The following is a 14,393-nucleotide window of genomic DNA, read 5'->3' as shown; positions in this document are numbered from 1 at the left end:
ATGAAAGTAATAAAAATAAATTATATATTTTTAGACTGGTGGGACGATAAAATATTCAAATAAAATACCGGTACCCTCTGAATAGTATTGAATGTTTTCCAGATCGCTTTAAGAATCTGATAGCATTGAAGAATCTCTAATTTTTGTGCGGCAGCTCTCCCAACTATCAGGTAGAGACGCCGCACCCTCCTGTTGTCGTACCTCAAGGCTATCATGGCCCAAAATAAACTTACTGTCAGCTATGGTTATGCTTCTGACTTATACTGTACTAAGAATGGCTTATTTAAGCATTTGAAACCAACTTAATATACAATAAATTAACACAAGAAAAAACTTTGTCAGGAGGAAACATGTACTCGCCTCAAGATATCGGCTATAATTGGCATAATATATGAGCAACTTTCATCACACCCGCAGACAGTATTTCTTCTTTAGAGACTGAAAAACCATACATACTGCCATCTACCTGTAACGATGGGATCCTTTGGCTACAGTGTATGCGGCATCTGTACTGGATTTACATTAAATACTTTCAAACATACCAGCATGTAATTCCTCATATTCCAAATCATCCACATCAACACCCATATCAGCGAAACAAATCATCTGTATCATGCCATGATAAACTTTGGCGAGCTCCCATTTCCACTCATGCGTGCACGTTGAAGTGGCGTAATAACACTCGTGAGAAAGGTGTAGCCTTGCAAATATAGCAACTGGATTGTTATCTGATGCTCAGTAATGTTATTAACAGTACGAGACGTAATCCCCGATGTTCAGACCTGGGCTTGGTGATTTTCGGGAGGAAGGCAGCCTGTAAAATCTACAGGCTTGGTAGCAAGAGTGTTGAAAAGAAATTCTGTCACATTGATGTGCCGCTGTGGGCAGCTGTATCATGGAGTGTAATTCAAAGTGCTGTTTTTAAATTTTCCTTTTTCCCATGAATATGAAAAAAGCTTTTGTACGGTACGTGATGTAGCAGACACTATTCAACATAGTTCGTGAAAAAATTGAGAGGTGACAGCCTTTGACCATGAGTCTTTGCCAAACACATTACCTGCATATTTGTTTTATTCCCATTCTATTTCCTCTGGTTTAGTAATCAGTTGCCTGTCTTTGTTACAAAACTGTGTTACAAAGTGATGCTGATCACATGTAGGGCCAGTCTCTCTGTGTTAAATAAAATAAGTGTAAAAGCAATGGAGAGCTGAGCGACTAAGACTGAACACAATTTGCAGCATGTCAACATCACCAAAAGCACTATACAGAAGAGCATCCATGCCTAGGACCATCTAAACTTCACTCGACCACGTGTTTTGTGAAACATGCAAGTGTGATTTTTCAGTTAAACATGGAGAATGCGATGACTGCAGATGCCATATGAAATTTTTTAAAAAATGTTAAGAGTACGGGTGCATTAAAGGGCGTTCCAAGGCTCTCTAGTCTTTTGTTTCTCTAAAAAGTGGCTATGATATTGTTATACGGGCTGAATGTTACTTCACACGCTTATTGGTTGAACATAAACCTTCCCTTGTCTGCAGCAGACAACACTAGATCACCATTCAAAGCCACGTTTCCTGAGTCAGAAGTATCTGAAATAGTAAAGTCTTCAAAGTGCACCTTGCTCATCGTCTACTGACGGTAGTAATGATAACTGATTGCAAATTGTATCGATTGGTATTGACTTGTTTTTGTACATACATACATACATACATACATTATCATTATAGACTGTTATGCCTTTCAGCGTTCAGTCTGCAAGCCTCTGAGAATTTACTAAACGTCGCCACAATCCTCGATTTGCCACTAGTGTTGTGGCCTCATTTAGTTCTATACCTCTTATCTTTAAATCGTTAGAAATCGAGTCTAACCATCGTCGTCTTGGTCTCCCTCTACTTCTCTTACCCTCCATAACAGAATCCATTATTCTCCTAGGTAACCTATCCTCCTCCATTCGCCTCACATGACCCCACCACCGAAGCCGGTTTATGCGTACAGCTTCATCCATCGAGTTCATTCCTAAATTAGCCTTTATCTCCTCATTCCGAGTACCCTCCTGCCATTGTTCCCACCTGTTTGTACCAGCAATCATTCTCGCTACTTTCATGTCTGTTACTTCTAACTTACGAATAAGATATCCTGAGTCCACCCAGCTTTCGCTTCCGTAAAGCAAAGTTGGTCTGAAAACAGACCGATGTAAAGATAGTTTCGTCTGGGGGCTGACTTCCTTCTTACAGAATACTGCTGATCGCAACTGCGAGCTCACTGCATTAACTTTACTACACCTTGATTCAATCTCACTATATTACCATCCTGGGAGAACACACAACCTAAATACTTGAAATTATCGACCTGTTCTAGCTTTGTATCACCAATCTGACATTCAATTCTGTTGAATTTCTTACCTACTGACATCAATTTAGTCTTCGAGAGGCTCATTTTCATACCATACTCATTGCACCTATTTTCAAGTTCCAAGATATTAGACTGCAGGCTTTCGGCATAGTCTGCCATTAAGACCAAGTCGTCAGCATAGGCCAAACTGCTTACTACATTTCCACCTAACTGAATCCCTCCCTGCCATTTTATACCTTTCAGCAGATGATCCATGTAAACTACGAACAGCAAAGGTGAAAGATTACAGCCTTCTCTAACCCCTGTAAGTACCCTGAACCAAGAGCTCATTCTACCATCAATTCTCACTGAAGCCCAATTGTCAACATAAATGCCTTTGATTGATTTTAATAATCTACCTTTAATTCCGTAATCCCCCAGTATAGTGAATATCTTTTCCCTCGGTACCGTGTCATATGCTTTCTCTATATCTACAAAACATAAACACAACTGCCTATTCCTCTTGTAGCATTTTTCAATTACCTGGCGCATACTGAAAATCTGATCCTGACAGCCTCTCTGTGGTCTGAAACCACACTGGTTTTCATCCAACTTCCTCTCTACGACTGATCGCACCCTCCCTTCCAAGATGCCTGTGAATACTTTGCCTGGTATACTAATCAATGAGATACCTCGATAGTTGTTGCAATCCTTCCTGTTGCCTTGCTTATAGATAGGTGCAATTACTGCTTTTGTCCAATCTGAAGGTACCTTACCAACATTCCACGCTAATTTTACTACTCTATGAAGCCATTTCATCCCTGCCTTCCCACTGTACTTCACCATTTCAGTTCTAATTTCATTTATTCCTGCTGCCTTATGACAATGGAGTTTATTTACTATCCTTTCCACTTCCTCAAGCATAATTTCACCAACATCCTTTTCCTCCTCCCCATGAGCTTGGCTGTTCGCAACACCACCATGATGATTTCCTTTTACATTGAGAAGATGTTCAAAATATTCCCTCCACCTCTCCAGTGATTCCCTGGGATCTATTATGAGTTCACCTGAATTTCTCAAAACACTATTCATTTCCTTTTTCCCTCCCTTCCTAAGATTCTTTATTACTGTCCAGAAAGGTTTCCCTGCTGCTTGACCTAGCCTTTCCAGGTTATTACCAAAATCTTCCCATGACTTCTTTTTGGATTCAACAACTATTTGTTTCGCTCTGTTTTTTTCATCTACGTACAACTCCCTGTCTGCCTTGGCCCTTATTTGGAGCCATTTCTGATAAGCCTTCTTTTTACGTTTACAGGCTGCTCTCACATCATCATTCCACCAAGATGTTCGCCTTTTCCCGTCTTTACACACAGTTGTTCCTAGGCATTCCCTTGCTGTTTCTATTACAGCATCCCTGTATGCCACCCATTCACTTTATATCCTGAACCTGCTTACTGTCTACTGCTCAAAACTTCTCACTAATCATATCCATGTACTTCGAATTTCCTCATCCTGGAGACTTTCTACCCTTATTCGTTCGCAGACAGATTTCACTTTCTCTACCCTAGGCCTAGAGATACTTAGTTCACTACAGATCAGATAGTGGTCTGTATCATTGAAAAATCTGCGAAAAACTCGTACATTCCTAACAGATTTCTTGAATTCAAAGTCTGTTAAGATATAGTCTATTATGGATCTGGTACCCCTAACCTCCCATGTGTAGCGGTGAATAGCCTTATGCTTGAAGAATGTATTCGTAACAGCTAAACCCATACTAGCACAGAAGTCCAGCAAACGCTTCCCATTCACATTAGCTTCCATATCTTTCCCACATTTACCAATCACCCTTTCGTATCCTTCAGTTCTATTCCCAACTCTCGCATTGAAATCGCCTATTAGCACTATTCTATCCTTGCTGTTGACCCTGACCACGATGTCACTCAATGCTTCATAAAACTTGTCAACTTCATCCTCATCTGCACCCTCACATGGTGAATACACGGACACAATTCTTGTCCTAATTCCTCCCACTGACAAATCTACCCACATCATTCACTCATTTACGTGCCTAACAGAAACTATGTTGCGTGCAATGGTATTCCTGATAAAGAGCCCTACCCCAGACTCTGCCCTTCCCTTTCTAACACCCGTCAAGTACACTTATAATCTCCTATCTCGTCCTCATTATCTCCCCTTACCCGAATATCACTTACTCTTTCTCTTGGAGCTTCTTTTAAGTATGTCTACTAAAAATGTATCCACATTTGTATTTGCTTCCAATAAATTAGAAGCCTTTTGGGCAGCTAAGTGAAGTAGGTGACAGATACAGCATCCTCTTTGCTGACTCAGCCAGTTCTACCTTCTTTCTTCCATAAGTCCCATTAATATTGATAGCTCCCCATCGAATTCCATTTCGTTCGCCAAGTTGTTTCCAAGGAGTCCCTCGCCTGTCAAATGGGAGTGGGACTCCATTACTCCCATAGGTCCGAGGCTTGCTTAAAGTGTTCTGAGCTCGGTAAATTAGGATGCTGCCCTACTTGCACATAGTCCAAGTGAGGATCTCTCCTCTAACGGGTTATGGACCACCAGTGAATTGTATAGTCCTAGCCGCCTGAGCACAAGGAGGGCCATGACTCAGAATATGTCCGAGATGCCCACTCCCATTCCATAGCAACTGGTATCCCGAATCTCAGGACCACTTACTAGGCCACTGAGCCGTTGCCCATGGTTCACAAACTAGGATGTGACTACAGTAACCCACAAATAAAAAATTAAAAAAGGAGGTTATACTCTACTGCTTGCTTTGGTGGAATATGCTACCACTGGGGAAGGAATATTTCAGGTGTTGGATAAAAAAGTTATGATCAAGATGCTGAAATGGGGAAACTGTTCTATTATTTGGTTGCAACAACACAAATACAATGGTAGGTATACTGTATTTAAGAATGTGTCAGCATTTTTGAAACTGCAGAACCTTCAATGGTTGTACGAGACTGTATCTGTCACCTACTTCACTTAGCTGCCCAAACGGCTTCTAATTTATTGGAAGCAAATACAAATGTGGATACATTTTTAGTAGACATACTTAAAAGAAGCTCCAAGAGAAAAAGCAATTGAAAATGTATCGAGAAATGAGTGAACCTGAGCTCAAAAGCCACAAATTCTTGAAACATGTCAGTACAAGATGGTAAATGAAATGGCATATGTCTTTTAGTGCCGGGAGTGTCCAAGGACATGTTCGGCTCTCCAGGTGCAGGTCTTATTAACCAGTTATGGTTAAATTTCCTTACCCTGCTGAGAATTGAACCCGGGACCCCTATGACCAAACGCCAGCACGCTAACCATTCAGCCATTTAACCATACAGTACAAGATGGTTATCTCTCAGATTCAATAAACAAGGTATTAAAACAATGGGAGCTATTGAAATTGTTGTTTCATGTTGGTGAAGAAGTCATTCAGAAGAAACCAGCAATGGAAAATGTTGCTACTTGTTATGTCTGAAAATCACTCTCCCCGTTTTCACAGAGTACAACATGATGTTGCAAGTAGAAGCACTCTCCATACATAAAATGTCCAAATACATGAATAGATTGTTGATGGATTTAATTGTAATGTTTGTGAAAAGATAGGAAAGCAGTTAGAAGTAACTTGAAATGCACTACCAATATGTTCAGTAACAAGAGTTGTCAGAAAGATGATCTTGTAACTGGAGTTACAAGAAGACAGCACATTAAGTGAGGAAGTGAGGTTGGCAGTTTTTCTGGATAGAACCAGCGTTTGGGTGGTTAGGCCGTGTGCATTTTGCAGAGTTTCGCCCAGACATGCCATTTGGGCTCATCAGCAGTTTTTCTGTAGGTGACATTAAACAGTTCTTCAGGTTGGTAGGAAATTACTTCACCACAGCATCCAACTATATTTTGAACAAATTTCCTTTGCATGACTGAAGCATGTAGTAGTAGTAGTAGTAGTAGTAGTAGTAGTAGTAGTAGTAGTAGTAGTGGGTGTTTCATTGCGAGCAACTATATTTTCATCCGTGTTTTTTGTTGTTGTTGAATTATTTCAAAACATAATTCAGAACAGTGATCAAGACAAACTGGAATTAGCATTTGCTTCCTACTTGGCAGATCTATTAAACAGATGTTTCAAACTTTGAAAGGAAAAAGAAAAAAAAAAAAGATGCAGCCTGGAATAAAATTTTGAAGCTGAGATGCTTCTGGAAATATGAAATTTTCAGTTCTTCAAGTAATGCTTGCCATTTTTGTGATCTCACAGCAATGCTTCAACTGAGCGAATGTTCAGTATTTTTTGCAAGAATCCCACTGACTTTAGACTAGATATGGGTGCAAGGGCTTTTGGTGCTCTCCTGGTTGGAAAGGAAAGTCATGCTCTAAGATCTGCTATCAGAAGTATTTTTCCGATATGGATCTCTGTGAGGCAGAAGAAGCAACTGTAAAGATGCTGCAAGAAAAGTAACTTCATTAGTGTAATTTTCAGCAGTATTTTGTAAGAAGAATGTCAGCTCCCAGACAGAATGATCTTTACATTGGTCTGTCTTCAGACCAACTTTGCTTTACGGAAGTGAAAGCTGGGTGGACTCAGGAAATCTTATTCATAAATTAGAAGTGATAGGCATGGAAGTAGCGAGAATGATTCCTGGTGCAAACAGGTGGGAACAATGGCAAGGTGTACTCAGAACGAGGATACAGAGGCTAAGAATGAACTCGATGAACGAAGCTGTACGCATAAACCGGCTTCAGTGGTGGGGTCATGTGAGGTGAATGGAGGAGGATAGGTTACCTAGAAGAATAATACTCTGTTCTGGAGGGTAAGAGAAGTAGAGGAAGACCAAGATGGCAATGGTTAGACTCAGTTTCTGACCATTGTAAGAAGTACCGGTATAGGACTAATTGAGGCCACAGCACTGGTTGCAAATAGAGGATTGTGGTGATGTTTAGTTCATTCAGAGGCTTGCAGACTGAACGATGAAAAGCATAACAGTCTATAATTATGATGTATGTATGTTTTGTTTTAACACTTAGAAATGTTGATATGGTTTGAAATGGCATATTAAAATTTGCCCGAGATGTCTCATTCTCCACCATCTGTTCTGAGATTCACACTACTGATGACCACCTTTGACGGTTGGCATTTTTGATCTTATTTCTACTCTTTTCATACCTGGATTGGTGTAAACTTCAATTTTTACTTTCTCCTTAATCAGGCACATGTTATTTCGTTAATCGTAAATACCCATAACGATAAATGATCAACTATAATAGGTCTCATGTCACAAATCAGAAGGGAGTGCAGTGTGTAGAGTCCTTGGTTGGTGCTGTAAATTTAAAATCTTGACTTCAAAGAGTTGTGAATGTGCAATAATGATGAGGTAATTGACATATCAATAGTTATTTTGAAATATGTTTGTTCAGATAGTGATTGAGACTTAAGAAAAGGAACCTACTAACCAGTGAAATATTTCCAGCATTAACCATGATCCACAGCATAATGATAGTATCATATTTTATCTTGTCGTAATTTTGTGTTTATATCTGGAGATACAATACTATCTTTTTCTATTGCAGTGGCAAGTCCCACTTTTATTCTGAGTTTGGTCTCCTTGGAGGTGTTGATGATCTGGGCAATTCTGAGAGACTTCAACAACGCGCTGCTCGTTTCAGTTCTACTATGAAGTCGAATAACAACAGTAGTAATTGCAGTTCACCAGCCACTCCTCAACGGCGAAAGAAACCTCTTAGCCTAGTCACTACTATTAACAGCATGAATATATGTGAAGATGCAAATGGGGACATAGACTGGTCAAGTTACCATATTGTGGGAACTTGTCAAGACATTGAGAAACCGTACCTGCGCCTGACATCGGTATGTATCTCAGAATTTCTATAACTGTTCTCTTAATGATATTTGCTTATTGAAAAATATGTGGTAGTTGTAGCATTTGTTTTGTTGTGCAGTAATTTGTATTGGTGGCTTTCTATAAATCCCTCTTAAGAGACATTCTTGTCATGATCCACAGCATTACAGTAGAAGTCCGCTATAGCGCGTACGTCATATAACTGGAGCCCCTGTATAACGGCACTTTTTGTCTGTCCCTTAACTTTCCTGCATTAAGATGTTGAGTGCTGAGCTGATTGTAGCACACTATTCCACTGGTGCCAGGCATGTATTTGAATAGTATTCTGCTGGTGCGTTGTAGGCTGATTATATAATCTTGGGCTATACAAGGTGAACTTTAATAAAAGCGACAAACTGCAGGGACTTATTCCTGACTGAAAATGGAGGAAAAAATGTCCTATGAACGTGTCCGGAAATGCATTGTTGCGACGGTAGATGGCACTGATGAATAAATTTTCTCTGACTACTTGCAGTGTGTTTCTTCTGTTGCAGTCAATGTGATTGAAGCAGCGTATTGTCGGAAGCAGAATGGTCCAGTATTCATGTCGGGAACAAGCAGAGATTGTGTTTGTGTACGGCCAAGCCAATGGAAGCGGTCGAGAGGCAGCACGGCTATACCAAAACGAGTACCCTCACAGACACCAACCACATCACACAATGTTTCAAGCCATTTTTGGGCGTTTGTGTGATCATGGGTCCTTTCAGACAGCCGAACGTGGAAGAAGGCGGCGGACTGTGCATACACCAAATCTGGAGGAACAGGTTTACAGGACATTGAGATGAACCCTAGTACAAGCTCCAGGCAAGTGGCCCACCAACATGGTGTAAGCCAGACTGCGATTATATGTATCCTGCATGACAACCGCTATTATCCCTATCACCTGCATCGAGTGCAAGGATTATCAGCAGCAGATTTCCCTCTATGGAAGGATTTTTTTGATGGTTTTTGCACCAGGCCATCACAGTTATGGGATTCCTGTCGTCAGTCCTCTTTACCGATGAAGCAACCATTTCCCAGAAATGGCATCGTCAGTCTGCATAATCGTCATCTGTGGGCTACAGAAAATCTCCGGGGAATGGTTGAAGCGTCTCACCAGCATCAGTTCAGCATCAATGTTTGGGCAGGGATTCTTGGCGACCACATACTTGGACCAGTTATTATTCCACAACGCCTCAACGGAGGAACGTACCTGGACTTCCTGCAAATTACTCTGCCTGGATTGCTTGAGCATGTGCCTTTGGCAGTAAGACAGGTTATGTGGTTTTTGCATGATGGAGCACCACCCCACTTCCGCATACAGTTCGCCAACACCTCAACATCTTCTCCAGGCGCTGGATAGGACACGGAGGTCCTGTTGCATGGCCTCCTAGATCACCGGACTTAAACCCCTGGGACTTTTACGTCTGGAGACATCTGAAAGGCGTTGTGTATACTGAACCAGTTCCTTAGGTGCAGACCCTTCAACAGCGTGTTCATGACGCCTGTGACGCTATTCGGCGAGAGACCGGAACGTGCAAAAGAGTGAGGCAATCCATGATACGACGTCTGAATGCGTGCATTGCAGCCTATGGAGGCCACTTTGAACATCTGCTGTGACGTGGATGCGATTCAGCTATGTACTGTTCCGGGACTATTTGTTGTCGTTGCACGCACACCGTCCATTTCCGGACACGTGTTCGTAGGACATTTTTTCCTCCATTTCCAGTCAGGAATTAGTCCCTGTAGTTTGTCGGTTTTATTAAAGTTCACCCTGTATTTATATGATGTACCAAGTAAACTTTATCTCACCATACCAAGTTCATGTGTGACGCCATATGTGTCACATCAAGTTTTACAAAAGATAAAATATAACGTGTCGCCATAGGGTGTTGCAGAATTTTTTGACATGGAATGTGCAACACAAATTTCAAATATGGGAGATTTATTTGCTAATTCAAACTAAGATAACACAATATTTATGAAAACCTAGTAAAATGCAAAACCAGTACTGATATTACATTACATAATTATTGTTGTAAACAGTTTTCTGATAAATCGAAACAATGAAAATATGAGTCTCGGTACATAAGCATTGGACTTTCAACAACAATCTTCAGTCACTCTTTGTTGTGAAATGATTCAAAGCACTTAAGGCAAAGGAAAAGTGTGTCAGGACAGGTTGTGCACAGTTGACACCTTTTTTGCAGCAGAAGCAGCAGCCGTTCTGCCCATGACCTAGCATAGTTGTTGATAGCAGCTTCGACACCAACCTCGAGGTTTCCTACTATAATCAAAGGAAGAAATAAAAAATAATTTTATAATTAGTATTAACATCCTTCAGAAGTACGATTATGTTGAATTTGATAACACTTGCCTGCTACTTTTTTGTCCTTCTGTCTTGTTGTGTTCCCCAAGGTAGAGGTTCTCTTTCTTCAGAGTACGTCTAACAGTATCATTAGTTAGACAAAGCAGAGTGCTGATCACATTCCTTCGAAACTCTGCAAGAGACATTTCTCGATGTCCAGTAGCCCGCGTCTTATTGTACAGAGGCAGTACATTTACAACTGCAGTACCAAAAAAATGTCCTCTGCAACTTTGTAGTACCATCCGATAGTTTTCCTCATTGCAGTGTGATACGAAGAAAGTGTGTCTGCAATATCTATTCCTCCTTTCATTTTATTGTACGTTATTACCATTTTCGGTTTAAGCACATCTTTGTGTTTCCTGTTCTTTTTGCTCGTAGCAATACATCATTCTTTCCAGCTAAAGCATCGTTGAAAGCAAAGTGCCAGAATCGAAGTAGTAACTGAAAACAATTTATTGGCATTGCCCTACCAGCTATACTATTTCCATACACAGAAAACTGGTTCCAGTAATTTGATAATGAAGGCATTCTTACAAGACCCTTCCACAATCTCAAACCTATAAAAACTTTCATTTCCTCTTTTGTAGTATATATCCACTACTTCAAACGACTAGACCGCTTAATATGCATAGACACTAGTGTTTGATTTGCATTGAGATCAGTTTGTAGTCCTGTCTTGGAAATGGAATATCTTTCTGTGCCCCTACACAAGGACCCCAGGTATCATTGTTAACATGATTGTCTACACCGTGTGCACCAGCACCGTCCCCACCTATAATATCACTATCAGTATCGCCATCATCTTCCGCATCACTCGATACATCAATCATGCTGTAACTGTCACTGCACTCATCATCACTAGCGTTATGTTCACTGCCATCAACACTTACATTTTCCTCTCCATCAGAATCCATCAGTAATTCTCAAATATCCACTTTACTAATTCTCTTCTTTGCAAGTCGGTTACCATTTCTACCAAGATTATTACCAATATCTTCCATTTTTTTAAATCTTTTGCATAACTATAAAAAAATGAAAATCCACAGCCTGTTTCCAGTCATTAGACCGGGTTGGGAATGGAATGAATGAAGGCCCCATCTAGCGGCGAAGATAGGAAATGTGCCGGCTGCCAAAGCCTGCTGCACTCCTCTGGGGCAATGATAAATGACTGACACATGAAATGCTAATGTGGAGTTTTGCTCGAATGAAAGATGACGGGGAAAACCGGAGTACCCGGAGAAAAACCTGTCCGCCTCCACTTTGTCCAGCACAAATTTCACATGGAGTGACTGGAATTTGAACCACGATATCCAGCGGTGAGAGGCCAGCGTGCTGCCGCCTAAGCCACGGAGGCTACAACTATACGAACTGAGAGATAATTCGCACGTAAATGAGGAATAAACAATGCCTGGCATGCTTTCACTTGTGACAATGACCACTGGCCAGTCAGTGACTTCGGAAGAATACTGTGGCACCATATGGTGGCACACAGTAGAAATGCATAGCTGGAATAGACCCTGAAGTTCGCTCTTCACATAGTACCAGTTTTACTCGCATAGATGTCGCAGCTAATTTTCTACAGCACATTGCCTGAAATTCTACTGTGCCACCATATGGCGTCACGCCATCTCAAATTTGAAGACCAGCATGACACCATATAGCGGCACGTGGTACCCAGCATGTTGAACGGTGTATTACGCTCCAGTTACGAGAGCCCTATTCCTGACACATCCGTTATTACGAGCAATTGAGCATGCACAGTGTTTTCAGTTACTGATATTTATGTACCCCATTGTTTATATTGCATGTGATCAATCACCTTCGGTATAGGTTTCTTGCTTTGTTCATTAGCGAGCTGTCTCGTTGACATTCGAAGGTGGTGTCTGAGTCTAGTAACACCCATCAACTGCTGTTCCTTGAAGAAAAATTGAAATGAAAGAGAATACTTTTCGTAATAAATGCATAAATGTCTGCTAGCAGTTGTTAACTACCTAGTTAGAAATAAACGCTAAAGTAAACGATCACTTGATTTTAATACCAAATAATTGAAATTAAATAGGAATGCGCAATGCTGATTTCAGAGGTTAGATTAAATTTTCTCACGTCTGGTTAAATTTTGGATAGGTTATTTGCATGTAAATTTGTAGTGAGAAGGTTATCATTTCTCTACTGGCCCTTGATATGTTTTCATGGTACATATACATTTAGGTTAGGTGACTATTTGAGTAAGAAAACAAACTTTTGCCACACAGTGCGATCGATTATCTTTGGTATCGTTTTCTCTCTGTTTGCACCTGCAAGGGCTCTTGTCATCATTCAGAGGCAATGTCAGAGTAGATTAGTAATACCCGTCAATTGTTGTTCTCTAAGGAAAATGCAAAATGAAAGAGGATGACATATTTCCGTAATAAATGTCTAAATAACATGGCCGATAGCAATTGTTAACTAGCTCTGCGAAACATAAATAACTTCACCTTATTTTCTTGACACGGCACAAGCCCAAAAGCCTATACAGTATCATGTCTACAAGTACGGACCGTGAAAGCATCAATGGCAATTGTTAACTTGTTAGAAATATAGGCTGAAGTAAACGATTGCTTAATTTTCATGTTATATGCTGAAATTAACTAAGAATGTGATGCACCTCGAGATATAGCACAGTGCATCACTGATTTCAGAAGAAAGTTTATATTTTCTCGCATCTGGTCAAATCTCAAAGGCTGTTCCCATATAAATTTATAGCGAGGAGGTTTTCATTTCTCTGTAGGTGCTTGAAATATGTTTTCATGAGACATATATGCTTATGTTAGGTGACGCTGTTTGAATAAGAGAACCGATACTTTTGCCACAGAAACCTCTTGAGTGATGATATAATTTTTTCAGAATGAAATTAAATGTACACTTTCATGTAGTATCGAAGTTTGTAAAATAACAAGTGAGTAAGCCATAGTGCAGATATCATCCACGAAAACTCAAATTTTGAACAAACTGATTGTCGTTTCATACTGATTTTAATGTGTATTGGTTTTTCCCTGACTTTTACGGAAAACTCTGATATAACAGTCCGCTATAGCGAGTAAATTTTTCACCGTTATGAATTCTTGCTATAATGGACTTTACTGTTTTTAACAAATACTCCTCCCTGTTTTTAATAAATATCTCACACTTGCAAATCTCTTACATAAATATTAAGTTTTCATTAATTTCCACATCCTTGCCGAGTTCAGCAATCTCTCTGACCTATGACGGAACCTCGGCATGCTGGAAACTAATTCATACTAGCCAATGACAAGAATACTAATGATCTCACCATTCACTTCGTGTGAGACTGGATTAGTCAAGTGCATATAAATTTCAAGTGTTGCCACTGAGGGGACTTATGTTCCCTTTTGATGAGTTTGTGTATATCTCGTCTTCATAAAATATTTGTTTTTTCACTTCATTTTCAAATTCGTTAAGAGTAAATATTTCATTTTTGTTTCCATTTAGTTCATTAAGAGAGGATGAAATATGTGCCGTCACTGCTGCGGTTGAATATACTTGATCTGCCTTATAACTGTATTATATGCTTCTGCCGTCTATTAGCCACACTTTAAACTAAGTAGTTTATATTATTTCCGTGAGTAGTTTTGCAGGAAATCGTTTTTCTTTTGTCACAATTGTAAACATAGTGTTTGAATGATGGCTGCCGCGTACGAACATAAGATGCGTCCGAAGGAAATCTTACACTTTTAGAGGAGATTCTGATGTGAATTTCTACAGTGACGGAATTGATACTGAGGACATCAGTGAAGTGATAC

General features: G+C 40.1%; 1 protein-coding gene across 2 annotated transcripts in view; it reads left to right on the top strand.

Annotated features, from left to right (window-relative positions):
- The window catches only part of LOC136857100 (leukocyte receptor cluster member 8 homolog), a 297,050-nt gene that overhangs the window by 216,895 nt on the left and 65,762 nt on the right, over positions 1–14,393 (top strand). For both annotated transcript variants that reach the window (XM_067135497.2, XM_067135498.2), the window contains one exon: positions 7,918–8,215. In XM_067135497.2, the coding sequence (XP_066991598.1) occupies positions 7,918–8,215 (298 nt within the window). The remainder of the gene's footprint in view (positions 1–7,917; positions 8,216–14,393) is intronic.

The sequence above is a fragment of the Anabrus simplex genome, chromosome 1 (assembly GCF_040414725.1).
Source record: "Anabrus simplex isolate iqAnaSimp1 chromosome 1, ASM4041472v1, whole genome shotgun sequence".
Classification (NCBI taxonomy): Eukaryota; Metazoa; Arthropoda; class Insecta; order Orthoptera; family Tettigoniidae; genus Anabrus; species Anabrus simplex.
Note: the sequence above shows the minus strand (reverse complement) of the source record. Positions and strands in the feature narration are given on the sequence as shown.